This window comes from Physella acuta, unplaced genomic scaffold (genome assembly GCF_028476545.2).
Source record: "Physella acuta isolate Inbredline_101_S28 unplaced genomic scaffold, ASM2847654v3 ptg000481l, whole genome shotgun sequence".
Lineage (NCBI taxonomy): Eukaryota > Metazoa > Mollusca > Gastropoda > Physidae > Physella > Physella acuta.
This window is the reverse complement of record NW_026732000.1, coordinates 201,878-228,027: the sequence shown is the minus strand read 5'-3', so window position 1 is coordinate 228,027 and position 26,150 is coordinate 201,878. Positions and strand designations below refer to the sequence as shown.

At 31.0% G+C, this 26,150-nt stretch overlaps 1 protein-coding gene across 1 annotated transcript; it reads left to right on the top strand.

The window, feature by feature from the left end:
* The first annotated feature begins 268 nt into the window (after nt 1-268).
* LOC131944098 (uncharacterized) lies at nt 269-24,823 on the top strand. The gene is made up of 17 exons (XM_059304606.1): nt 269-329; nt 2,940-3,044; nt 10,488-10,590; nt 12,609-12,690; nt 13,599-13,647; nt 16,351-16,534; nt 17,888-18,018; nt 18,137-18,202; nt 18,490-18,594; nt 20,809-20,911; nt 21,466-21,602; nt 21,791-22,040; nt 22,265-22,434; nt 22,612-22,731; nt 23,501-23,630; nt 23,822-24,002; nt 24,574-24,823. Exons 2-17 carry the CDS (start codon nt 3,000-3,002, stop codon nt 24,821-24,823), a joined length of 2,106 nt encoding a protein of 701 aa, XP_059160589.1. The 5' UTR covers nt 269-329; nt 2,940-2,999.
* The last annotated feature ends 1,327 nt before the right edge of the window (nt 24,824-26,150 follow it).

The following is a 26,150-nucleotide window of genomic DNA, read 5'->3' as shown; positions in this document are numbered from 1 at the left end:
AGCACCAGGTTTTAGTCTTTCTTTAAGTCGTGATATGTTGTATCTGTTGATAAGCGGTAGTCATCATAGTACAGAGTTTGGTTTGGTAAATATTGCACGATCGTGTTTTTCTATTGGTCAAGTTAAAATTATTAAAGCTTTTAAATTAAAAGAAACTGGTCATATTATTGTTACCTAAATATTAATATTTTAGATGTTATATAGATCTATAATTTTAAAATAAAATAATCACATTGTATGAAGTAATTTTTTTAAATTTCTAGCGTCTAGCTGAGTTGGACGTTATAAAGATATGTACAGATTTCCTCATCACTCACAAAGACGAACAGGTAAAAGTGTACACACTTCTTGTGTAATAGCCTCGTTAAGTTTCATACAACCAATACACGTCTCTAAGCGAACTACATTTGTACTACTTATGAAATCTACACTAGAGAATGGGTCTAATTTTCTCCTAATACATATATCTAATATTGCTCATTGATTATCACCCTCTCCTAGTTTAGCAAAGTCAAAAATCTAGTGAGAGGAAGTTTTTTATCCTAGATATTTAGCAGTGTGTTTAATTTGTACATAAAACAAATCACCTGCCTTATGTAATATCGCATTGATTTTTTTTTAGTGCATGCCAATTTCTATTAATGTCAACTCAAAGGACACGCGCTGTGATAAATGGTATCATACATCTAAATTAAATAACATATTTTGTTATTCGCATTTTCAAAATCTGAAATTTGACTTTACTAACATCACTTAAAATGGAATAGAGAAGAAACAATGCATACTAAGCAAAGTTGTTCTCAGTCAGGAATTCTTCAATACTAAAACTTCATTTTGCGACCAGTCATTCGGAACACACCAAAAACTATATGAAGTACTTTCGAAGACGTGAAGCTAGTCGCAAACGTCAGAGACTTAATCGAACAGGATATTTTCACCAAGGAAGCACAACATTAGTGCAAGCATCATTTAAAGTCGCGATAGAAATTGCCAATCAAAAAAAAAATAAATAAATAAAAATCACCAAACCATGCATGTTGAAGATGGTGAAAACAATTCTTAGGGATTCGGGTGCAGTAAAGATGCAACAAATATCTCTGTTTTATAATACTATTTAGCTGCGTATATGTCCGTAGATGTAATAGAACACATTTTGAATTACATCAAGCATTCACTATTGTTTGATTTTCAAGTTGATGAGTCAACAGACGTGAGTTCGTGTTCGCAGTGCTTTGTCTATGTAAAATATATTCATTCAGATGATAGCAAAGAAGAGTTGCTATTTTGTAAAGATGGCATGGAGAAAATAAATTTAACAGTGTCCACTTCCAAGGAAAATTTTGTCCGCCCTTTCACCAAAAATTTTAGGTGCCCCCCCCCCCGCCGTATAAAAAAATTGAGAAGAAACACTGGGAGAGGAGAGAGTATCATACATAACCTTAATCTAAATCTTCTGGGAAAATGAACGAATTGAAAATATTAATTTAGTGCTTATTAATTGTCTTACTAATTTCGACTTTTTAATTCTATGGGGGTCGCGGATCACTTCCTTTTTATAAAAGGGAGTCCCCACTCGAAAAAGTTTGGGAACCACTACTGTAGACTGTCGCATTTCATTGTCTGAATAACGGTCTTAAAATGTAAGATGCTAACATAACTGAGAATGGAAATGCAAATCACACCGTTAAAAGACGTCTCCATTGATGGTTCGTGAGACGCATACAGTGTAAGGGGAGCGAAGATAGCAAAAAAGGAGCCGAAATTTTAATGCGTTCTATATACGTTTATATATATATATATATATATATATATATATATATATATATATATATATATATATATATATATATATATATATATATATATATATATATATATATATATATATATATATATATATATATATATATATAAATATATATATATATATATATATATATATATATATATATAAAGAGCGCGCAGTCTATGTTTGGCATCTACGTACAATGTACTTATAAAATTTAATAATATAATTATGTATATTCTAAAATTTGGAATGCACAGGACACGTTAAAATGCAGCTATTTTTTTTATTGTTCATTCAGTTTTACAAAACGGTCTTCATCTCTCTCTCTCTCTCTCTCTCTGTATATATATATATATATATATATATATATATATATATATATATATATATATATATATATATATATATATATATATATATATATATATATTCTTATGAATATAAAGCAATATATGTGTGTCTGCTTGTGAGTGTCTGTCTGTCTTTTATGCACTACTACACATTATATCAGTTCGCCATGAAACTTTCGGAAGTTGTTGTGAATACTCACTTCGGGCATTCGTCGCATTCGGGCAAGTGTCCATTCGGGAAATCGGCCTTCGGGCAAACGGCATACATATGCATATTTACATATACATATTTACATATATACATACTCCTGGAAATTTGAAATATCTAAATCGCAGACACCTATCCAGGAGTATTCTCAACAATTTCTGAAAGTTTCATGTTGATTGTATGAAATGTGTAGTAATGTATAAAAGACAGAAAACACAAAAAGACAGAAAACACAAACAAACATACATTGCTTTATATAAATAAATAAATAAATAAATAAATAAATATATATATATATATATATATATATATATATATATATATATATATATATATATATATATATATCTTATGTACAGCCTATATATATTTGGGTTCTGATTATGGAAAAACTTAGCATAATTTTAGGAAAAAAATGTACAACATAAAATGATGTCGTGAAAGACTCTCTTTTTTAGAGATGCGCAGCTTATTATTTGTTCCCAATTATAATACTCATATTAACTAGACAAAGATGACCATTAAACGAAGACACACTTCAACCACCGTGCAAAATATTAGCAACATAATGAATAACTATTTAAAATTGCAGAAATCCCAGTCTAAATGGATCATAATTCAAGTTTTTTCTATTTTACATAACATAGCCAGAATGAAGGAAGTGATGAGCTATTTCACATTAAATAATACATTCAAAGTAAGTACAAAGTAAGTATAGTTTACAACAAAGGTTACATGTGTGTGAAAATAATTAATAACTGTAATACTTTAATTACATGTCAGTTTACTGTAAAACATATAAGGCGCCACGCTTGTTTGACGATTTTACCTCCCGTCCCACTGTCACGCATGATCACAAAAAGAAAAAAAATATCTTTCCGCTTACCCTCCCTAATATCACACATCGTTATTAAAAGCAAGACCCCACAATTTAAAAAGCGCGTCATATCTCAGACAACATGGATTTGTTGTTTTAAAACACCAATTTTAGGATGTGTTTGACCGAACTATCCGTTCAATTGCTGAGTTACAAAAACTGGTGAACTCTACTTTACCTGTTAAAAAGGCTACTTTATCATTCACTAATAAAAGAAGTCACACCTCAACTTACATGTTTTTGACTTCAAAAAACACCGGTTTCTTTCTATAATATTTTCTGACCTCGAACCTCATGAATAGTAATTAAATAAATAGTTAAAGCTAACTTCATCAGAATAATAATGTATTAGATCAAATCGCTTGTGTTGTAATTTCACACAACACTTTTTTCTATGAGGGAAAATTAAAACCGATAAAAAAATTAACATTGAAATAACCCTTACCGTCTATATGATTACTATTACATCACCACAGCTACATACATACGTTAAAAGTGAAAATAAAGAGTTATTTTAAATTTTGCCAGCGAAATAAAAAATTCCGTGAATATTATTTTGATTTATATCCTAGTTTAGCCAATTCTATCTATAATAATAGTTTCGCTATCTGTCTATGTATCTATGTATCTATCTATCTATCTATCTATCTGACAAGAACGCTCTAGAGAAAACACAACCAAATAAAAAACTTTAACAGTAAAGCGGAAGCGAAATATGACGTCATATTCAGCAAATAGTAGAAAAAAGTCGACAGCCGGGAGAGTGCACAAAATAATATGACGTCATTCATTCTCGAGTAAACATTGAATTAAAAAGCCAATTTTGTCTAATCTAAGTGGTTTGCGTGAAGAGTTTCTTTCATACAATTCTTCGATAGGAGCGAAGCCCCACCCTCAGGAAAGAATGTCTAAGCCGCCCCCCCCCCGCCCCCTAACTAAAAAGAAATGTTGTCATCGATACTCTATAATAAAATTACCGCCTAATTAATGTGTCTTAGCTAAAAAGTGGTTTGCGTGCAGAGTTTCTTTCATGCAATTTTTCGGGTAGTAGCTAAGCGCGACACCAGTGCCGCCGGAGGGGGGAACTTTTTCTAATCTAAAAAGTGTTTAGCGTGCAGTTTATCTTTCATGCATCTCTTCCGGTAGGGGCGAAGCTGGTAAAAGTATATAATTATATTTCGTTGAATGGGACGGTAGACATGTTTTGGGGGGTGTGGGGGGGGGGAGGGCGGTAGAGTCCCCCCTCCCAAGTAGAGTTGCCTGAAAGAAACTCTAAATGCGACTTTTGTCATGAATGAGATTAAGTGCACAGTTTAGGGATATGCCTATGACTATATTTTGTATAAATTAATGTAGTGATTCTGGATAAAAATCCGTTTTCACTGTCATTTTTCGTTTCCGGTTAAATTAAATTGAGGTGGTGACTTTGTTTTGGTTTTAGTTTAGAGAAAATAGACAGCACTATCAACCTAGCGCCTGTTGTATCCTTCCTCAACGGGCCATTTTTTCTCGTTAGTAAATAAGGCGTGAACGATTGCGCCAAAACTTGTAAAACGCTACGGAGGAGAGCAATAGAGCCCCCACCATCCACACCCAAATATATCAACAGTTCCCTTCAACTAAATGCAATGTATATTATAAAAAATATAACCTTTTAGAAGTGTTCGACGCAGAAAATTTAGTCCACCACCAATTACGAAAATTTCAAACACCCCCTAAGGGGGTGGAGAGTGGGAAGTCTGAAAGAAACAGTGGTCACATTTGTTGATCATACAGAGTAAGGGTTTACCCTACTATTATAATATAGACACGTTTCCTAGTTTTCGCCGCTGAACCTCAAGTAAGAAGACAATGTTTCTTTTAGACTTTTTCGCCGGGTGGGTTGGGGGACTTACACTGTTAGTATATATTTTCTATATAAATTGTATTTCGTTCAATGGGGGGGGGGGGAGGGGCTCGGCTTCTTACCCACAGAGATGCCTGAAAGAAACTCTGCACGCAAACCCTTTTTAAGTTTAGAGAAATAAATAAGATGGTAATGTTAGTGTCTTTATTATCAAGTATTGATGATGTCATTATTATTGTGTTGTTTTTTAGCAATGGCTTTTTAATTCTATACTCAAGAATCAATGATGCCATATTATTCTGTTTACTTTTCCAGCTTAAGAATATATCCTATATTTTCATGTGACGTCGCGTATATTTTTCCATTTGACTGTGAAAGTTTTTATTTTGCTTTTGTTTTCAATATAGTGTACCCAACCGACAGTGAGAGTGACAGAATAGTGTAACTATTATTAAAAAAACGAGATAAATGGCCCGTTGACGGAGAGATACAACGTGCGCTAGGTTCATATTGTTGTCTTTTTTCTAAACCAAAGCCATAATCAAAATCACCACCGCAACTTCCAGATTAACTGGAAACAAACAATGACATTTTTATAAAAATCGGCACACAGTTACTGCACATTCATATTAAATATAGTCGTGGACATACCCTAAAACCTTGAACATTAGTTCAAACTTGACAAAATTCGCATTGAGAGTTTCTTTCAGGTTATTCTTCGGGAGATCGAGGGTTTGTCGTTCTATAACGACTTATAATTTATATAGAAATATATACTTTTACTAGTGTCCTACACCTACCCGGAAAATATAAACCAACCCTCCTCCGAAAATTTCAAGTACATTCTTACCACCGGGGAGGAAAATGTGTGAAAGAAGCACAGGTCACATTTGTAGACTAAAGACTAGAGCCTATTTATATAAAATATAGACGTTTATTACTTTTGGCCGATAAACCTCATTCACGCAGTGTTTCTTTCAGACGTTTTTCCTAGGGTGGGGCACTTCAATCAATAAAATACTCAGGTGCAGGGGGCGGGGCTTCACCCCTACCCGAAGAGATGCATAAAAGAAACTCTTCAAGCAAAACAATTTTAAGATTAGGTACATTAATTAGGCTGTAATATCAGTGTTTTATTATACAGTATCGATGACGTCATTTCTTTTGAAGGTGGAGGGGCGGCTTTGACGTTCTTACGGAGGGATGGGGGTTGGGCTTCGCCCCTACCCGAAGAGATGCATGAAATAAACTCTGCACGCAAACCACATTTCAAGATTAGACAAAATTGGCTTTCAATGTTTACTCGAGAATCAATGATGTCATATTATTGTGTGTTCTCTCTCGGCTTTAGACTATATCCCACTATATGTTCATTGTGACGTCACGTTTCGTTTTTCGTATTAATATGAATGTTTTTACTCTGCTTCTGTTTTCTCTATAAATAAAAGCGTTCCCGACAAATACATACATAGATATATTCATAAATAGATACATCGATAGATACATACACAGAATTACAGCGAAACTATTATTATAGACGAGATAAATGACCCGTTGAGGAACGATACAACGGGCACTAGGTTGATAGTGATGTCTCTATTCTCTGAACCAAAATCAAAATCACCACCTTCGCTATAAATTGAACCGGAAACGAAAACATTAAAACAGATTTTTATACAGAATCGGCACTTTAATAGGATGTGAGCTCAATCTACACTTAGCTATCGCACATTAGCAATACTCCTAAATCATGCACTTAATCTCAATCATGACAAAAGTCGCATTTAGAGTATTTTCAGGCGACTGAGGGGCTCCAACCCCCCCCTCCCATCCCCAACCACCCACCGCGAGGCACGTCCCTTTCAACGAAATAAAACTTAAATAGAAAATGTATACTTTTATTAGAGTCCGACCCCTCGCAGAAAATTTAATCTAGCCCCACCCCGAAATATTTTAAGTACATCCCCCACCCCTTCGGGAAGTAAAAATTCTGAAAGAAACACTTGTCGCATTTGTAAACTATACAGACAAAAAGTAAAGCCAACTATAGACCAAATATAGACCGTTTCAAACGTTTCACGCAGTGTTTCTTTCAGCCTTTTTTCCGGGGGTGGGGCACTTGAATTTAGCGGGGAAGGCCGACACTGGTAAAAGCATATATTTTCTATATAAATTATATTTCGCTGTTTAAAGTTTATGTTTTAGTATTTTATTTTGATAAATAACTTAACGTTTTAAGTGATGTCACTTTATATATTTGTATTTTTATGTAAACCTATTTTTAATTTGGCCTTAAAAATTAAGTGACGTCACTAAGCATGTGCAAGTTTAATGTTTTTGATTAAAAAAAAGTGTTCTGAACTTTTATGATTAAATGAGTGTTTTTACAAGGAGTATATCAATAAATTAATTAACTTCTTTAAAGAAATATGTGTTTAACAGTTTTGGAAAAAATAACATTATTCTCTATATAAATACGTAATCGAGAGTTATACAAGTTATTCAAGCTTTCAAGTAACCAAACAGACAAACAAAAACACAAAATAAATGTAACACCTATGGTTACCAGCCAAGGGGGCATAAGAATGAAGTTTTAATTCATTGTGTTGCGGCCCCTGTGGGATCGCAACCCTGTTGATGCAGTTATTTTGCATGCTCTTCTGTGAGCGATTTTACCTGTGTCCCATGTCATGTTGATATTATCATTGATGTAACCTTTTGTTTACATTTGTTTTAGGGCTATAGGTTTTGTTTCATTTCGTTATTCATCTCTAATTGTAGCATACTACTGTTGCTCTACATCGCCGTCATGGCTCGATGTACTGTTGAATAAAGCTAATTAGTGGACAACAGCATCGCTTCAATCAGTCCTAAATCTTAGGGTCAGACCGTTTAACCACAACACCTCAGTGGGTAAAAGCAATCCACACTGAGTGAGGGTTACATACAAATACACAAACTTGTAAACAACTTCAATGTTAGACTATACTAGACTACCCGTTATCTAGTTAGATAACTGTGGGTTATCTAACGTCACTATTCAGTCAAAGTTAAGCCATTGTTCTAAAACTTTAAAATTAATGTTGTTAATCTACCTATGAATAAATCAATAAATTAATTAACGTCTTTAAATAAATGTCTGATTAGCAGTCTGTCTGCAAACAAAAATTGATTTCTACCTACATACTATTTTACAGCCCCCCATATAGAGCATTTTCCTTACAGCACCAAATCAGACAAACAAAAAAAAAACAAATAAATATTTAAACATGTAAACAAACTTGAGTTTTAGTAGTATACTTGACTACCCGTCATCCGTTGGATAACTGTGGGTTTCGGGGGTCATCCATAAAACACATCACGTCTGTCACTTGTCGTCACAAAAAACCAGACCCCAAATTCAAAAGATGTTTTTTATCTTTTAAAAACACCGAAAACACCGATTTCGGACTATTCCTTTATATACTGACGTCACAGGTGACCGCCTCAACTCTACTTCAACTGCCCAGTGTCGCGCCAAGTCTCAGACAACATGTTTTTATCGTTAAAAAAACCGATTCGAGCCGAGCATGTCTCTAACCACACTATCCCTTCATATGCTTAGTTCAAAGAAACAGATTAACTCTAATTCACCTGCCCTGTATCCCGCCAAGTTCAGATAGGCGACTTTATTATTCACTTCTAAAAAATAAAATAAAAATTGAAAAAAAAAAATAGTATCATTGACGTATTGGTCTAGAACCTGTGCCACCCCCATGCAAGCCAATTACACTAACAACTTAGCTATTTAACTCGTGACGTCACAGATGTTTGTTTATACTATACTTTAATACTTTAAGTCTCCTTATGCAACTTGATTTACGCGCATAGATCTAGATCTAATTCTAGTAGTAGTAACTTTCAAGATAAATTAATCTTAAATTAGTGAAACCAAGCTTTATATAAAATAATGAAGGTCTGAAATTATCTAGATCTAGATTGAATTATCTAGAACTAGATTATACGACTCGTTTGCTTAAGTCTTAAGTCTATGATTTGCGTAACTCTTGCTAGATCTAGATCTAGATATTCTAGATCTGGAATCTAGATCTTATCATCAGACCTATTCTAGCTAGATTAATCTAGACCTAGATAGATAAATCACAAAGATTTATATCAAGTATTTAAGGACTAAAAAATGTATTATGATTATAAAATGGATTATATTTTTATCTAATTAATCTTTGGTATGTATCTAATTAATCTTTTGTTTGACCTAGATTCTAGATCTAGATCTATAAATAGCTTGCTTGGCCACATGATATTTTTAGATCTATAAATAACTTTCTCAAAAAGCGAGTAATCCTACTATATGTAGCTCTAGAACCTAGATAGATAAATCCGATGTATTCTCGAATTAGATGTTCATTAAAGCTAAACAAAGATTTATATAAAATAAGGCCTGAAATAGATTCTAGATGTAGAATTTGCATTAAGTCTAGATCTAGAATTTACGTAAAATCTAGTGACCTAGAGCTAGATCTAAAATCTAGATTTTATAACATGTTCTACCTTCGACAGCTGATCTGTAGATCTAGAGAAATTTATTGTAAAACTAAATGAAAAAGACAGTTGAAAATTGATTTTAAGTGTTGGAACGTAATAAATACACCAAACGGACGTATTGTTAAAGTTATAGCCGACAGAAAATTAGCTTTAGAACGCGTTCAACTTTGGAATGGGAACACAATCTTCTTCGATATACGCCGCCATTTTATTGTACTAAAAATTAAACAAAAAAATGTGACGTCACTGTTCCGTCGAGTCTAGTCGTTTTTCTAATCTTTTAAAATTAATGTGGTTAATCTACCTATGAATAAATCAATAAATTAATCAACATCTTTAAATTTTGTGATTGACTGTCTGAAAACAAAAATTGTTCTCTGCCTACATACTATTTTACAGCTCTCCACATTAATAATTTTTGATAAATTCCTGTAAGTTTCAAGTGAAACCACGATAGGTCTCCGTGAAAGTGAAGTATTTGTTCGGAACTTTTATAATTAAAGGGGTGAATGAATATATCAATACATTACTTAAAGTCTTTAAATAAATGTTTGTATAACATTTTTGGGAAAACAATTTTTATCTAGATGCATTTTATGGCGTCCACACAGCTCTTATTATTACTTGAACATATAAGTGAAGTAAAAGTCAATGCGTATACAACTGACTACAATATTACTTTCTTTGAATTCCGCTTGATCTTCTATTTCAAAATAGATATCCATACTTATTTATTAACAGTATTATTATTATTTTTTTTAATAACTTTGTGTAATACAATTAATATTTTTCTATATAAATACCTATACTTTATGGGTTCCAATATGTTACCGTGGCATGACACAATCTAATATACATGTTTTTTTCCCTAGGCTATTAAAAACATGGAAATCAAATGTGAAGACACATTGACTGTTGCAACAGTTTTGCTGTTGGATTTAGCATATGATTCAACCACATATACAGACGCAATAAGTAAAAATTTTAAACGTTATTTAAAATTGTTAATTATTAGGGAAGTTACAGGTTCTTTAAGGAATTATTAAGATACTAGTTTAATGACTATTGTGTTTTATTTTCGTAATCAAAAGCATCACAGTAATGTAAAAATTATTGTTTATAAAATACTTTATTTAGAGACATAACGAAACCATTCTATAGGACAAGTAGACTAGCATTTTTCAGCCGATTGTTTCTACCAAATAATTTAATATGTGATAAGTTCAGTAGGTACTTACTTATATATGAAGACTAGTGTCACAGGCCACGCTTAGCTTTCATATAATTTTCTTACATGTTATAGTAGAGTTACCGTTTTTGTTAGATAACAGTTTTTTCATATAAGACAAAAATGATATAAAGTCCATCGAACAGGGTTGTGCTGCATTTGAATCACGATTTTCAGCACTTGCAGGCATATGCCTATTGATTAAATAAAGCGCAGACTTTATGTAAGCCCTAGGACTATAAATTATCGTGTGTCAGTACATTTGTAATCATAACCTTAATCAATAATAAAAAAAAATAAACAAATCATAATTAGTTAACTAATCAAATATTTGTAAAACAAGACACAAAAACTTGACTAGAATCTTAAACAAAAACTTACAATACATAGATCAAATAACAAACGAATGTACTAAATATTCAATCATATTAAAATAATGTTTTTATCATAGTTGTAAAGAATTAATTTAAAATGTGAGCACTCTAGCTTTTCATAACAAAACTTGATGGCGACTTCCCAAAAATCAGTAATTTCTAAGCCGCCATACTTGCGTAACGTTCATTGCTACACTTAGTCCATGGTATTAAAAAAAAAACTTAAGTATAATAAAAAAGAAAATTTCTACTCTACTAGCATCAAAAAAGAGAATTAGTCAACATACGTTTTTAAACGCCTCAAGCAACCTCCAGTGACTCCACAAAGCTTGTAGACGAATTATACTCGCTTCACACATCATGCACATGAAATAACCTTTCATCTTCTTCTTCTTTTTCTTCTTCATTCTTAATTATTAGTGTTGAAGGGGATCGAGATTTATCTGCCAGTGGGTTAGAACTCGAGACTTTGTTCGAATTTATCAACCTTGAGCTTTTTGCCTACTCGACCACGCCTCCAACACAATTAAGCGTTACGTGTCAACTGGTTATGCGCCATTGAGGCCATTGACTCCGATTTCAGCCTGCTTTTCTTTTTGGATTTGCTTCCATAGCCTTTGTCCAACCAAGAACAAGCTACATGACAGCAGTTGTTTAATTTTGGAGTTGTCTCTCCTAGAAGAGTGGCTGTCCCCAGCTAACGAGCCTCATCTGCCCGAGGGTTCGAACTCGAGACTTTTCGGTTTAGCAGCCATGAGCTTTACCGACTCGACCACGCCGACCCCCAAATAACCTTTAAAAATTGATAACTAAAGACACAATACAAAACATTACTCTGATCACTTAAAGAAGGCTTAAAATTTGTCATAATAAAATATCACCAAAATTCATTCACAAATCACTACTAAACAAACTAAAAACATAAAATCATTATACAAAAATAATAAGTAGAAAAATTGCAGCCGTCTACCCGATACGAAAAGGAACATTTTTTTTTAATCATCGTGAAAACAATATATTTTTAAGAAGTTAGGTATGAGCTGGTGTTAAACAAAAAGGACGCTAACTAAAATATTTCAAAAAGTAGGCATCTATGGTTTTGTCTGTGTGTTCTTCAAATGTATATCAAGTTTTATTTGTTAAAATAATATAGTTTTAGTGGCTCTTAACCGATTTTGGAGGTATCGATCACCAATAGCTTTATATGCGAAAAATATAAAAAAGCAAATTATGATTTTCTATTAAGGTGTGTTGTTTAACCACCCCCGAAATTCTGAGACTGGCTCACCAAAACATTGTGGTTCAATAGAACTTGGGTTAAGAACAGTTGCTCACAATATTACTTTTGACTTTAATATAATTGACGTAACATATTTTTGCATCCATTAAAGGTATTCTAAACGATTATGCAAAACAAATGATTGGCGTCAACGTAAAAGAAATAAACGGCACAGATTTCCAAAGATTCAAGAAGTAAGTACAATTTTTAACGTCAAAAACATTTGTTTCGACATAAAATCGCATTTCTATAGACATATTTTTAAAAACATGTTTAATAAAGAAACATATAATATGCATAAATATGCATATTTACGAATATTTCAACGGATTTAACAATACAAATAATATACACACATACATTAATTTGATTGCTTGTAAAAACGCCATTTAAGAAAAGTTTGAATTTATAAACGAATATATCAAATCTCATCCAGAGAATATTCAAACTTCTGGCCTTTTCTATTACAATGTTTAAAATAGCTAGATAAGATATGTCTTAATGTTCATAGGATTTGTCGATCAATGAAATGGAAGGGCGGATGTTTATGTTTTTTTTAGATTAAAAAAATGCTACCAAAAATAATTACCCATGACGTAATTCTTGACTTACTTGATTAAAATCTATTTACACCTTTTGGAGCATAGTGCCTCAACCTCATTTTGTCAAGTGCTTCTTTCTTCTACTTCTGCGTACTGATTTAGTTTATGATGAAGTATTTAAGCAACAAGTCCAACTTCGAGAATGAACAGGACTTTGGTATCCAGAACCGGTGGTGCCCCATATAGTTTTTCCTTGAGTGGGGTGTATAGATGCCAGAATTTGGATCGTGCCTGGCTATGTAAGGAACAGTCCCGAAGGGCGTGCTCTGTATTCTCGGGGGCCATGCCTTATGGGCATGTTTCACCAGACTCAACTTTCAGTTTTTATACATGAGCTGTTTTAGTCATTCCGTTGGGCAAGTATTGTCCTTCCACATAAAATTCACTCCCAATGCAATATAAATACAATATACCCGAAGTACAGTCTGTTACACAATCACACGTTGTATCGTTTTTACGTTTTATATACTTCTTGTAAATATATGGTTTTAACATTACAGGTCAATAAGATGTTATGCTACGATTACAGTTCTTAAACAAAACAAACAGGTAGGTCATTCTTTCTTTTCCTATCACTAAAATACAAGACAGCTTCTGTTATATGTTAGTTATCAGCATACGTATCAAGTACGCTGTATGATTACATTTTCGGGAATGGGTAAATCACACTTTAAAATGTGCATATTTGCAGCAGATAATTGTTCTAGCACATCAGAATCTCCGTAAGAAGATCATGGGGATTTTCAGCTGTTTCTTGAAAGCACTTGATAGGGTTATCATAAATCTATCATTCATTGCTTTTAAAATCTGGTTATTATTAAAATTAAATATTTGGATTTTTTTACTTATTTAGACGTGGTACAAAAACAATTGAAAACTGATATTGAAAACGAAATTCCTTTGAATACAATCATTTTATTCGAACTGATATTATCAAAATAGCCATTCTATTAGAAACTGTACATAAATATATGCTGTCGACACTCATCTAGAATCAATGATTTATATTTAAAATTATTAATTGTCGCATACATTTTCTTACCGTATTTAGTAATTTTAAATATCGTTTTGATTCAAATACAATTATAAAATTGCTACACATGCGTTAACATATATATATATATATATATATATATATATATATATATATATCAAAAAATTATATATGTATATATATATGTATATATATATATATATATATATATATATATATATATATATATATATATATATATATATATATATATATATAAATATAAATATATATATATATATATATATATATATATATATATATATATATATATATATATATATATATATATATATATATATATATATATGTATATATATATATATATATATACCCCAAAATTATATATATATATATATATTTTTATATTATATATTATATATATATGTATATGTATGTATATATATTATACACATATATATATATATTATATATATATATATATATATATATATATATATATATATATATAATTAGACTCTAAATGTTTAATTAAACTATTTAACCTATTTCATGATAGGCTGAAAATCATTTCTGGTCTGAAATAATCCAGTTTTAAAATATCTCATTTATGCCCGCCGCAAATTATGAATTTTAAAGTGAGAGAAAACAAGACTTACAAACTATATTAAAAATCAAAACTTCTCGCGTTTTACAATGTCGCGTTAAGCGCTAGATCACTAAATCAACATTAAATTAGATAAACACTAAAAGATTTAGAGTAAATACAATAATTATCTCATTATATTAACAGATGCGTGGGTAGGGGAGGGCGGACGCCACAAGCAGCGACCCAAACGGGGGTGCCAAAAGTGGTAGATTATAATGTAAAAAGCTCATTTCTGAATAGCATACAGTCGAATCAAAGAATATAGACTGCTACTTAGCATTACAGATTATTTTAATTGTTTTCTACATCACCTGTGTAGCACCAAAAAGAAAAAGACAAATTAAATGGTAAAAAGCGCCCCGAACTTTCTAAATAAGGGAGGTTGGAGGGGTCGGCGTGGTCGAGTAGGTAAAGCTCATGGTTGCTAAGCCGAAAAGTCTTGCGTTCGAACCCTCGGGCAGATGAGGCTCGTTAGCTGGGGACAGCCACTCTTCTAGGAGAGACAACTCCAAAATTTAACAACTGCTGCCTTGTAGTTTGTTCTTGGTTGGACAAAGGCTATGGAAGCAAATCCAAAAAGAAAAGCAGGCTGAAATCGGAGTCAATGGCCTCAATGGCGCATAACCAGCTGACACGTAACGCTTAATTGTGTTGGAGGCGTGGTCGAGTCGGCAAAAAGCCCATGGTTGATAAATTCGAACAAAGTCTCGAGTTCAAACCCACTGGCAGATAAATCTCGATCCCCTTCAACACTAATAATTAAGAACGAAGAAGAAGAAAGAAGAAGAAGGGAGGTTGGAGAGGGGGGGGGGGCATTTTCACCAACTGGTATAACTAAATATAGGCCTAATCTGAAAAGGGGTGGAGAATGGATAGTTCGTCCTGGACACCAATATAGATCGCTACGCTTTTAAAAATTACCCTTTAGTTTACATAATATAATCAAAGTTATTAATTATTAGGTACTTTTTAATAATTGCGATTACCCATGTAATCGCTCCTCTATGGATAGCGCCCCAGGCGACCGCCTAATTCGCCTTAAATGGTAGCGCCGGCCCTGCGTATGTATCGGTGCAATTGAATCAACACTACTAATGTTTAGCTCATATGTTTAATTTTTTTTTTACTGATAACGGTTGGGAAAACTTAAAATTTGCGTTACAAATGACACTAGGCTGTTTTTTCTTAAACAAAAATGACAAATTTGAAATCATAAAAATGGAAAGGGGGGATTTTTTAAAACGTTGTTTGCAGTACATTGATGCAATACATGCGGTCGGATCACGGAATAATAGAAAATTGTATTCGTTTCTAAACGTATTTGAATAGGTTTTATGTATGGGTTTATATTTTGAGTATACTTTTTTTCAAATCAAATCCCTATATATAATTATCTATTGCCAGTGGTTTCGTGTAGTGTCAACACTCATGTGCTCAATTGTATAAAATAACAATGAATGACATATTTTTTAAAAAAATTACTTTGTGTAAAATTGATTAAAATAAAATGAGAGGCCTATGTAAAACGTGTTAAATTTTGTAGTTTACACATTTTGGGATACCAATATCATTACTCTGCTTAATCATGTAATTTTTTTTATATTCTCAGACACCAAGCCGTGAAGAATTACAGGACTTTGTTTCTGACGTAATGTCCGAGTTTTCAAACATGAGAATTTTTGACCCTGTACATTTCTTCATGTACCAGAGATGTTTAAAAACAATTAGCTCTGCTGTGAATGAGTGTGATCGACTGACGTTTTTCTCTTTACTATTAAAACTTAACTATACTGGTAATTTTAGACGTAAATCTAAATAACAATATTGCAAACAATGTAAATTTTTACCATCACAGAAACGATATATGATTTAGGGGTCGTCCATAAATGACTTCACACTATTAGGGGAGGGAAGGTCCGTAGTTTTGTAACGGTGTGTGATGAGGGGAAGGGAGGTGTCAGATGACGTGACGTCACACTATTGCAATTAAAAATAGCAATTTTAAATAATGAATTTTAGCCGTTATTTCGCGTTTTAGAGAACTGTATTAAAGAATTGAAATAGGAATTAATTAAAATACTCTTTGTTGATAGAGTTCAGACAAGATTTTGGACAAAAAATATAGTATTTAAAAGAAAATTCAACTGCAATTTTGAGGGGGTTGTAGGCTGAGGTATGACGTCATTTAGGGGATGGCTTTTTGCGACGATGTGTGGCGGAGAGGAGGGGGAAGTATAAATCGTCAAACCGTGTGACGTCATTTATGGATGATCCCTTAGTAGTAGTGTAATTATTCGACTGCTAAGTTGTTACACTTGTGACTGGTAGCAACTATCTCACCTTGTCTCTACTCGTATGTTATGTCGGTGACTTAGTGAGCTGCTATCTCTGGTGCAAGTGTTAGCCAATTAGCCAGTCGTTATGCTTGAATTTGTTTTGTAATCAATGTACATAAACAAACAGCAAACCCTCGTAAAGACAATTGACTTGCTTGGTTTTTATAGTTTTTTTTTTCAATGAATTAAATAATTATTCTGTCGAGTTAAAACTACTCTAAAACGCTGAGGACAGGGTATATTGTACTATACTAGCCTACAACTTCCTAACAAGTCCCATTAGATCTAATTCTGTGGCCTAATAAAATATACTGATAACATTCGTCAGCGTAAGTACTACTTTTGGGAAATCAAATCAGCTGTTACGTTGGATTTGCTAGATTTTATAATTACTACCTGTATGGACTGAGACGATTTACACGACCCTTATCACTCAAAGTAATGCTGAGTTTATGAACGTGTTCTGACATATAACATGACTATATCAATGAAGACATTGAAGGCCAAGGAAGACGTAAATAGCTGCTGCCAAAAGCAGGACTATCTTGGGTCAGAATTGTCAGAGACCGGCAAAACTAGAAACCTCTTTCTGTAGTGGAACTAAGGAACACAAGGGGAAAAATGCTAAAATTAATGATTAATGTACTTAAAATAATAAAAGTCTAGTAACGTTGAATACCAAGAAATGTTGTGTACCATATTTGTGCTATAATAAACATAAAACTTTGAATAGATAATATTATAATATTATTACAATTTAAAAATATATTCTGTCAAAAGAAAACACTTCATAAAATATTGTAATTACAGATTATGCTATCAAAAGTTTGGAAGAAAAAAATCTTCTCAATACAACAGCACCAGGATTTGAGATGTCTTTAGTTAGTGATGTGCTGATTCTGTTGTGTGTCGGTAGTGGTTGTAGTCCAGATTTTGCTCTGGTAAATACTTTAACTCTGGTTAATAAAAAATATAAATAAAAAATAATAAAAATCACGCCAATACATCTGAACAGAAAAAAATAAATACTAAGGCATTATATTTCCTTTTACTCTGTAGAAATTGGCTGAGTTGAATATAGTCAAAGTGTTTACTGATTTTCTTATTGAAAGCAAAAATTTGCAGGTAACATAACGAATCGCTTAAGGAATATATATATATATATTTATATATATTTATATACACACACACGTATATATATATATATATATATATATATATATATATATATATATATATATATATATATATATATATAGAGAGAGAGAGAGAGAGAGAGAGATAGAGAAATAGAGAATGAAGGAAATACAGAAAGAGAGAGAGATGTGTATTAGAGTTTTTGAGTAATTACTAAATATGTATTATTAAAACTTAATTAATTAGTAACTCGTATCAATGTATTTCATTTACAGAATACGCATTCTCGATTCATAACTAAACGAGTAATTGACATTCTCCTCAACATAGCCCGCAGAGAATGTGTAAAGAAATATTTTACTAGTAACAACACTGCTGAAGTAAGTCAATTTTACATGGTTACAAAATAGTAAATATGATCTACTCAGTAAATGTTTACTACTTAGCATAATTTTACCAATAATTTTATGTTTTTAAGACAAAAAAAAAGGAGTATCTATGAAACCAACTACAAAAGATTTGATAAACGATTTGTTTTTGTTAGGTAGAAGATTTAATGATACGATTCATGGATGTTAGTTAAGTTTAGAACATAGAATAAGGTTTGTGTTTAAGGGGATATGCTATGTTTTTTTCTATTTTTTACAGTTTAAGATCTAAAGCCTTTTGAATACTTTAATCATATGTGGCATATAAAAGTAAGTATTAAAAAGCAAATAAAAAGGGTCGAAAACAATTTTGGTTGTCATGGAAACCCAAAAACCTCCGCCATTATGAATTTTTTGGTACTTTTAAAAATGCTAAGGTTTTTTATTTATGCATTTATAGCAATCAAATTTAAACTGCTTATATTTCAGTATATATTAAAACTTTTGTCCTGACAACTTTTTGAAATAATTACAAGTAAGAATTTTACAAGGTCTAAAAAATCGTACCCTTTTTAGTATTCAAAAGTTTCAAAATGTGCATATGAATTACCAAGTACTTTTTTTCTATGAAAGCAATCACTATTCCCTCGTGACAAAAGTTGTATTTTCGCATCAAGAACATTTACTGAAAATATGGTTGGCATTGTTTAATAAATAAAAAAAGTAGTAGGCTTTTTAATGTTAAAACCTGTGAACTGAGAACAACAGCCAAAAGTAACGAAAACTAGGTCAGGAAAGTACCATATCTGTGTAAACTGCAAGCCGATTGTAAGCTTTGGGTGTTTCCGAGATGTAGGAAATTAAGTTTATTAAATACATGAGAAATCCAGCTTTCGAATGATGTCAAATACAATATAATGACGGGTATAAAACTTTTCACAGAGAGCTTGTAAGATTGGGAAAAATTGATTATTTTTTAATTAATAGGGTCATAAAAATCGTAATTCAAACACATAAAATTTTTTTTTTTCTCTTTAAAGTTATTATTTTCTTTATACACAAATGGACAAAGTATCCAAAAGTACAAGTAACCCATCATGACAAAAAAACAAGAAATTTTGTGATTTTTTTTCCGCACATATCCCCTTAAAGGTTTTGTGCATATATGTGTTTTTGTTAGTAGTAGGCCTATATATTTTATTGTTTATTTAAGGTGCCTCTTTATTAGTTTTAAGAATATTTACCCTGCGGAAAAAATTCGGTTATGGTCGGTTAAATAAAGAAAGTGTGTTAATAATCTTTATGAGTATTGTTGTTTTATGTTTAGATATAAATTTAAATTTTTTGTTAAGTTTAGATTTAGGATTATGATTTGATTTAGATTTTAGATAGATGCTAATACGACATAGAGTTTTAGAGAAATTGTATGTTTTTGTTTTTACAAAAAAGTTTCAATTTTAGAATAGGAAATGCTCGGTGGAGTGGAGTGGTGTAGTCGAACAGACATCTGATTAGTTCAACTTGATGAATATGCCTATTTTCATGGTTTTATAATAGAGGATAGATTAAAGATTAAAATTAAACTTAATTTTAAGTCTTGCGTGCTTTATTTTCAAGTTTAATTTTTTATTGGATTGATTTAGTTGTTGCATTTTTTTTAAGTTTGCATATTTGAGATTTAGAGATTAGAATATGTATGACTTAGTCATGATTAAACACATGTCTTCTATTTTTTGTAATTCATTATTAACATATTTAAAGGCTACTTTAAGAATAATCAGATTTAGAATAACTTTTCAATTCGCTCTCTATTTTTGTGAAAAAACTTACACGCCTTTTCGGGTTACAACAACACAAGAATTATATTCAAAATGCGTGTTACATCAATACATAACAATATCTCTTCTACATAAATGACATAAAGGTGTACACAAACAGATGATACATTGGCTACTATACAGAAGTAAAGTAGTCCTACACATTAACCGGCTAGCATTTAAATAGGGACGTGTGAATTTCGATAAAACATTTTTGCAGTTTTGGTCTAAATATCCTGGAAACAATCCAGATAGTTGAACAATATAGAAAATAATTTCTTGAGTCTTTTCAACAAATATTCATATACGTTATTATTTTCCATAACTTTAAATAATCTTAACTTATATACTCATAAGATAATTAAAATAAATAATTAATACTTATATATTATATTTTATTTATTTTTAGGCTATATTGAATATGAAATGTATGGACGATTGCACGTCGTTTTTATCAAAACTTTTGGTTCTACTATTAGAGGAGGACAATATCTTGGAAAAAGAGGAGATAAGTAATTATTTTTGTATCTAATATTATTTATATTAGTGTATTCTTAATGATTTAAAAATTCCAAAAACCGTTACTCTTATTTAAACAGTTAACTAATAAAAATATACATGTAATACATTTATTTATATTTTATCAAGTCTAAATTTTACAGACAATTTTTTCGTCGTACATTTATAAATAAACCGTTTCTAACACATCTTTAAAAAATTTAATTTACTACTCAAACACCATTTCGTAACATTGTTAGCTCGGTTTGTTAAAAAATGCATGATTTTAAAAAGTAAATTTATGTTTTAACATACACATAATTAAATATAATATTGATCCTTTAATTTGTGTAATCATCGCACAATCTGTCATACCGTTTTCCTAATCTTAAATGTAGTTCAAAGGAATCTAGGCGGGAAACGATGTGAACTTTTATTATTCTGTGAATTAGCTCACTAAAACGTTCTTAATAATAAAAACAAATGTTCAACAAACAAACATCCATGTTTAAATGTTAGCTGTAATTTGTTACGTACAATACTAAAGAAAATATACTTTCTTATTAAGGAAAAGTAAAACGTAGTGTAAAAGAAATATTAATACCGGCGGTAAGATGGAAGACTAGAGAACTATCTGATGTCCCACTTTCTGTACTGCTTCAAGGACTAAGTAAATTTACAGAGCAAGATGAATATTTGAACGAGGTTTGTTTTTTTGTTTAGTGTATCAGCGAGTACTTTTTTATTGAACACCTAAATATATTTTTACTAATTATAAAATGAATATTTAATTAAACGAATTCTATGCGTCAGATGAGTTGACATTATGAATGTATTTATTTTATATTTATAATATTAAATCCATTTGTTTGTTTTTATTTGTCATTAAACAGATTTTACCACTTGTTCCACGACTAAAAGAAATTCTTTCACATGAAGATATAGAGGAACATATATTTACTACCAAATGTATTAGAGAGTTGAGTAGATTACCTAAAGCAAGTGAAAAATTCATTAGAGACGAAACATTAAGTGATTTGTTAAATAAAGCATTAAGCAGAGGCCACAAGGATATCTCAGCAAATGTACATTCTATTCGTTGGAGATCTGGGCGTGCTACAGGAATGTTGCCATGCAAAGCAGGTCGGGTATAGATATCTAATTGTATGTAAATTGAATTGTATCATAAATAATATTGAATTATTAGTGTTTTGTAGCAAAGTTCAAATAATTAATTAATAAAAACAAAGTGCACAAGTAAGTACTACAAATTGTTGAATGACTATATTGAATACTGTATGTTCTATTTATAAATTAAAATGTGTAAAAAAAAAAAAACTAATAATAAAGTATGTTTACTTTTACAGACTTTGTAGTTTCTGAGGAGTTTCCCAAAGAATTTCAAATTGAACCGAACCCGTTAGCCCATGGAGGTTTTGGTAGCGTTCATCTCGTCAATGATATAAATGGGCCTAAAGATGTGAAATTTGTTACAAAGAAAATGTTCCAAAAACTAAATGACTCCCCGAGATATATGGTAAATATAATGATTTTAGAGAATCGAATTAAGTGTAGTTTTAATTTCAAAAGAACGTTCCTTAACCATTCGAATATTTAACTTAATGATGAAACGTATTCGAATATTATATGCTAAATAATATATTTATTTTACACTCTTTTATTTTAATAATTAAAAATTACATTTTTTTCTCAGGAAAGTTTTCAAAAAGAAGCGTCGATATTAATTAGACTCAAGCACGAGAGGATTGTACAATTTCACGGATTTCAAAAGACAGAAAATGAACTATTGTTATTTATGGAGTTTGTTAAAATGGTAAATAAATAGATCAATCAATCTATCTATCATTAATTAAGTTTTAATTGGGTCGTCGAGACAACACAGTTCTCATAAATATTTATCTATGTCTCGATCCTCTGCTACTCTGAGTAGTTCTGGAACGGGCAGTCAAGTGTAATTTTTTATGTTTTCCTCCAATCACGTCTTTGCATTCTACTATTTTCTCCTCCTCGAACATGGCGATGCATTTTGGTTTTGTTATAATTACAATATTAGATAATATAATTCACCATGGTTTCGTTATAATTACAATATTAGATATTATAATTTATCATCTTAATTATTTTTTTAAATAAGTCAGCATGGATGCAAAGTATGGTAATTACACGCACCAATAATGTCATCACTCGACTATCAAAAGTATTTTAATGTATATTGAATTGAATGTTAAACATAATAATTGTTATTATCCCCTTTACGGTCCGATATATTGTTGACAAACTCGTGATCAAAGAATAAAATTAAGTTTTCTTTAATTAATAAACTCTGGTTTGTAAACAATAGTTAATAATATAAAAGTAAAATATAGGAAAGCATGAATGAAATTTTAAGTTATACTTGTTGTTTTTTTCTATCGCTTTAAAACAAACACCTTGTACATGAGATACAACTTCCGTCGCAACACATTACCATAAGATAAAAATACAAAATGGTGTCCATTTTTAAAAATAAGTTTTGAAAAATATATAATCGTATAGACATTTTTTAAATTACGCGTATCAAATAGTGCACTTTCATTTCTAAGGGAACACTTTCTGCGTTCATCAAACAACACACAAAACTAAACGAAGATGTGACACGAAAGTTTACAATTCAAATTCTTGAAGGCGTGAAATATTTGCACAAAAATAAAGTTTTACATTTGGACATCAAAGGTAAGACGAAAAAATACAATTGTGTATATTATAATTAATTTTCTAGATGTGACTCAATGTTCATTAAAAGCATATCAACAAAGTTAGGTAGTCAAAATTTATTTCAAATCGCTGCAGTGTTCATTATTTATAATTATGTATCATATAAAAATACTTCTTTTATTTAAAATAAAAACTGCTAATATTACTAGGTAACAATATTTTGATGGCTGACGAAGCAAATATAAAACTAACAGACTTTGGTTTGTCGACAATACTAAACGAGGAAGAAGGAGTTGAAGCAGAAACGGGCACAACACGATATATGGCACCAGAGATGATTAACTGCCCTGATGGTAGAATATTTAAACACGCTTCTAGTCTAGATATTTGGTGAGAAAAATAATACGTTTTAAATAAAATGGCAAATATATTCATTGAATATAATAGAAACAAATGTTTTATGATAATGTAAAAAAAGACTCCTCATTAGACTTTGCGATCTACTGTGCAGATTAAGTAGATTATATATTTTTTAAACAAGGTGATCTGGAGACCACAGTCCAGTTCATACATGAAATTGGCCTTGATGTTTAAATCCTCCATCATATACCAAATTAAGAACGAAGAAGAAGAAGAAATAAGGTGTATGAAGGGGTTATGTGGGAAGCGTAATGCCCAGCCGCCTATACTTTCCCTAACGTGTGCTAGCTACTTATTAGAGCTGGGTGGATTCATGGACGTTCCACTAACTTGAACTCGTATTCGTACTCAAGCTTTTCGATTTAACTCTGCCGATAGGCCACGCCATCACTATTTATGCTTCTGTAGTTGTTTTATTACATTCGCGAGATCAGGAACATAGTGTTCTTTAGTGTATTAAAAATGTGAATATTGTAGACTTGATATTGTGTTGCTTGTTTTTCTCAATATTATCGTATATTTTGTTTTACACATGCTTCAGGAGTGTGGGCTGTACTGTTGTAGAGATGATAACAGGATCACCACCCAATGCTACAACTACATCAGTCCAAGTACTTTTTAAAATGGCGATGCTACAGAAACCAAAATATGAGTTACCAGATACAGCTTCAGAACACTTAAAGGAATTTTTAGAAAAGACTTTTAAAGTACGCGCAGCAAAAAGACCATCGGCAGACACTTTGCTGAGAGAAGACCCATTTGTGACTATCAAAAGACGAAGGTTACATTAGAATAACACCACTTGTAAGCCGTAAATTAGAGTAGTATGTTATTTGTGATGGATTTTTTTCACATGATACATGGCATAATATTGTACGTATTAAAGAATTTAAAATGTAATTGTATATAAAGTATTTTTACATTAGTCTTACAGTCATTTGGCATACTTTTGTATAAAATAATATATAATGTAAATGATAATTCAGTTGATAAATGATAATCGCAGTTTAAGTCTCTGCATAGCATTCATTATTTACTACATATTTGTATTTGCATTTACTAATCCAGCCTAACATTGTAACTAGAGATTTTAATCTTGTTTTTACATGTAGTTATATTTTGCACAACTGTCGGCAACAGTTAAATCACAGTGCCTTTCTTAGAACACTAATTTTGATATAGTTATTTACTTTTGTTCAAAAAGTAGATTATGCAAATAGTTGTTCTGAAATATATTTAAAGTTTATATTTTGAAACAACACTCTCTATTAAATACAAATGTGAATATTGGAATACTGGAATATTTTGATATCTCAAAGAATGCAGTAATATTGATTTAGCAAATGCACCAAAGAAAGGTAGGCCTATCTTTAAATATTGTAAGAAATATGAGTGTAATGTTAAATCGGTAACTATGTTCAATGCCTCACCTTGGTCAACCCTCCTTTGTTAACGTACCATTGGTGAAAGCATCTAAAACCATTAATGTTTTTGATGTGTATATTACACATCTTTAAAATCATATTACAGATAAAATCTCGTATATAAGATTTGCAATATATAATTATGTTGATTTTAAGTTTATAATAGCAACATTAAAATAAACAATGAAACAGCTGTTGAATAGAAATAACCAACGAGGTTATTTATTTATTTATTTGCAAACCCTTCCATTTTAAATTTAGTTTTGTTTTATATATGTTGTAGTTATTAAATCATGTTTAATAAATTATGGATATTGTTGATCCAACATTTTTAATGGTTAAAAATAAAGATAAAAAAATAAATGTACACCTTTCGTTTACTTGATTATATGCAATATTGTATTAGTTTCAATTATATCGAACTAATTTACTGAAAATTATGCATTTGAAGCTGAACATTAGTTTGTATTTATTTGTAAAAATGTTCGTTTATTTTTCAGTAAATAATATTGTTTTACACTCTTTGATGTTTTATTATGAAATGTTTTATACTGTCATTTTGTAATTGCTGGAAGTTATTGATAACATTAATCAGAAAATATACCCTAAAAATGTCCTGTTTGTATACTATAGTACATTGTTTTTACATGTTTGCTGCTATAAAATTTAATTATTTATGATATCAAGGAAAATT

What these genes read in the sequence shown, in the direction of transcription:
- LOC131944098 (XM_059304606.1), top strand. Translation starts at nt 3,000, where the DNA reads ATGAAGGAAGTGATGAGCTATTTCACATTAAATAATACATTCAAA. An exon ending in GATTTCCAAAGATTCAAGAA is followed by an intron (nt 12,691 to 13,598) that starts GTAAGTACAATT and finishes TTAACATTACAG; the next exon opens with GTCAATAAGATGTTATGCTA. An exon ending in TTGAAAGCAAAAATTTGCAG is followed by an intron (nt 18,203 to 18,489) that starts GTAACATAACGA and finishes TTTCATTTACAG; the next exon opens with AATACGCATTCTCGATTCAT.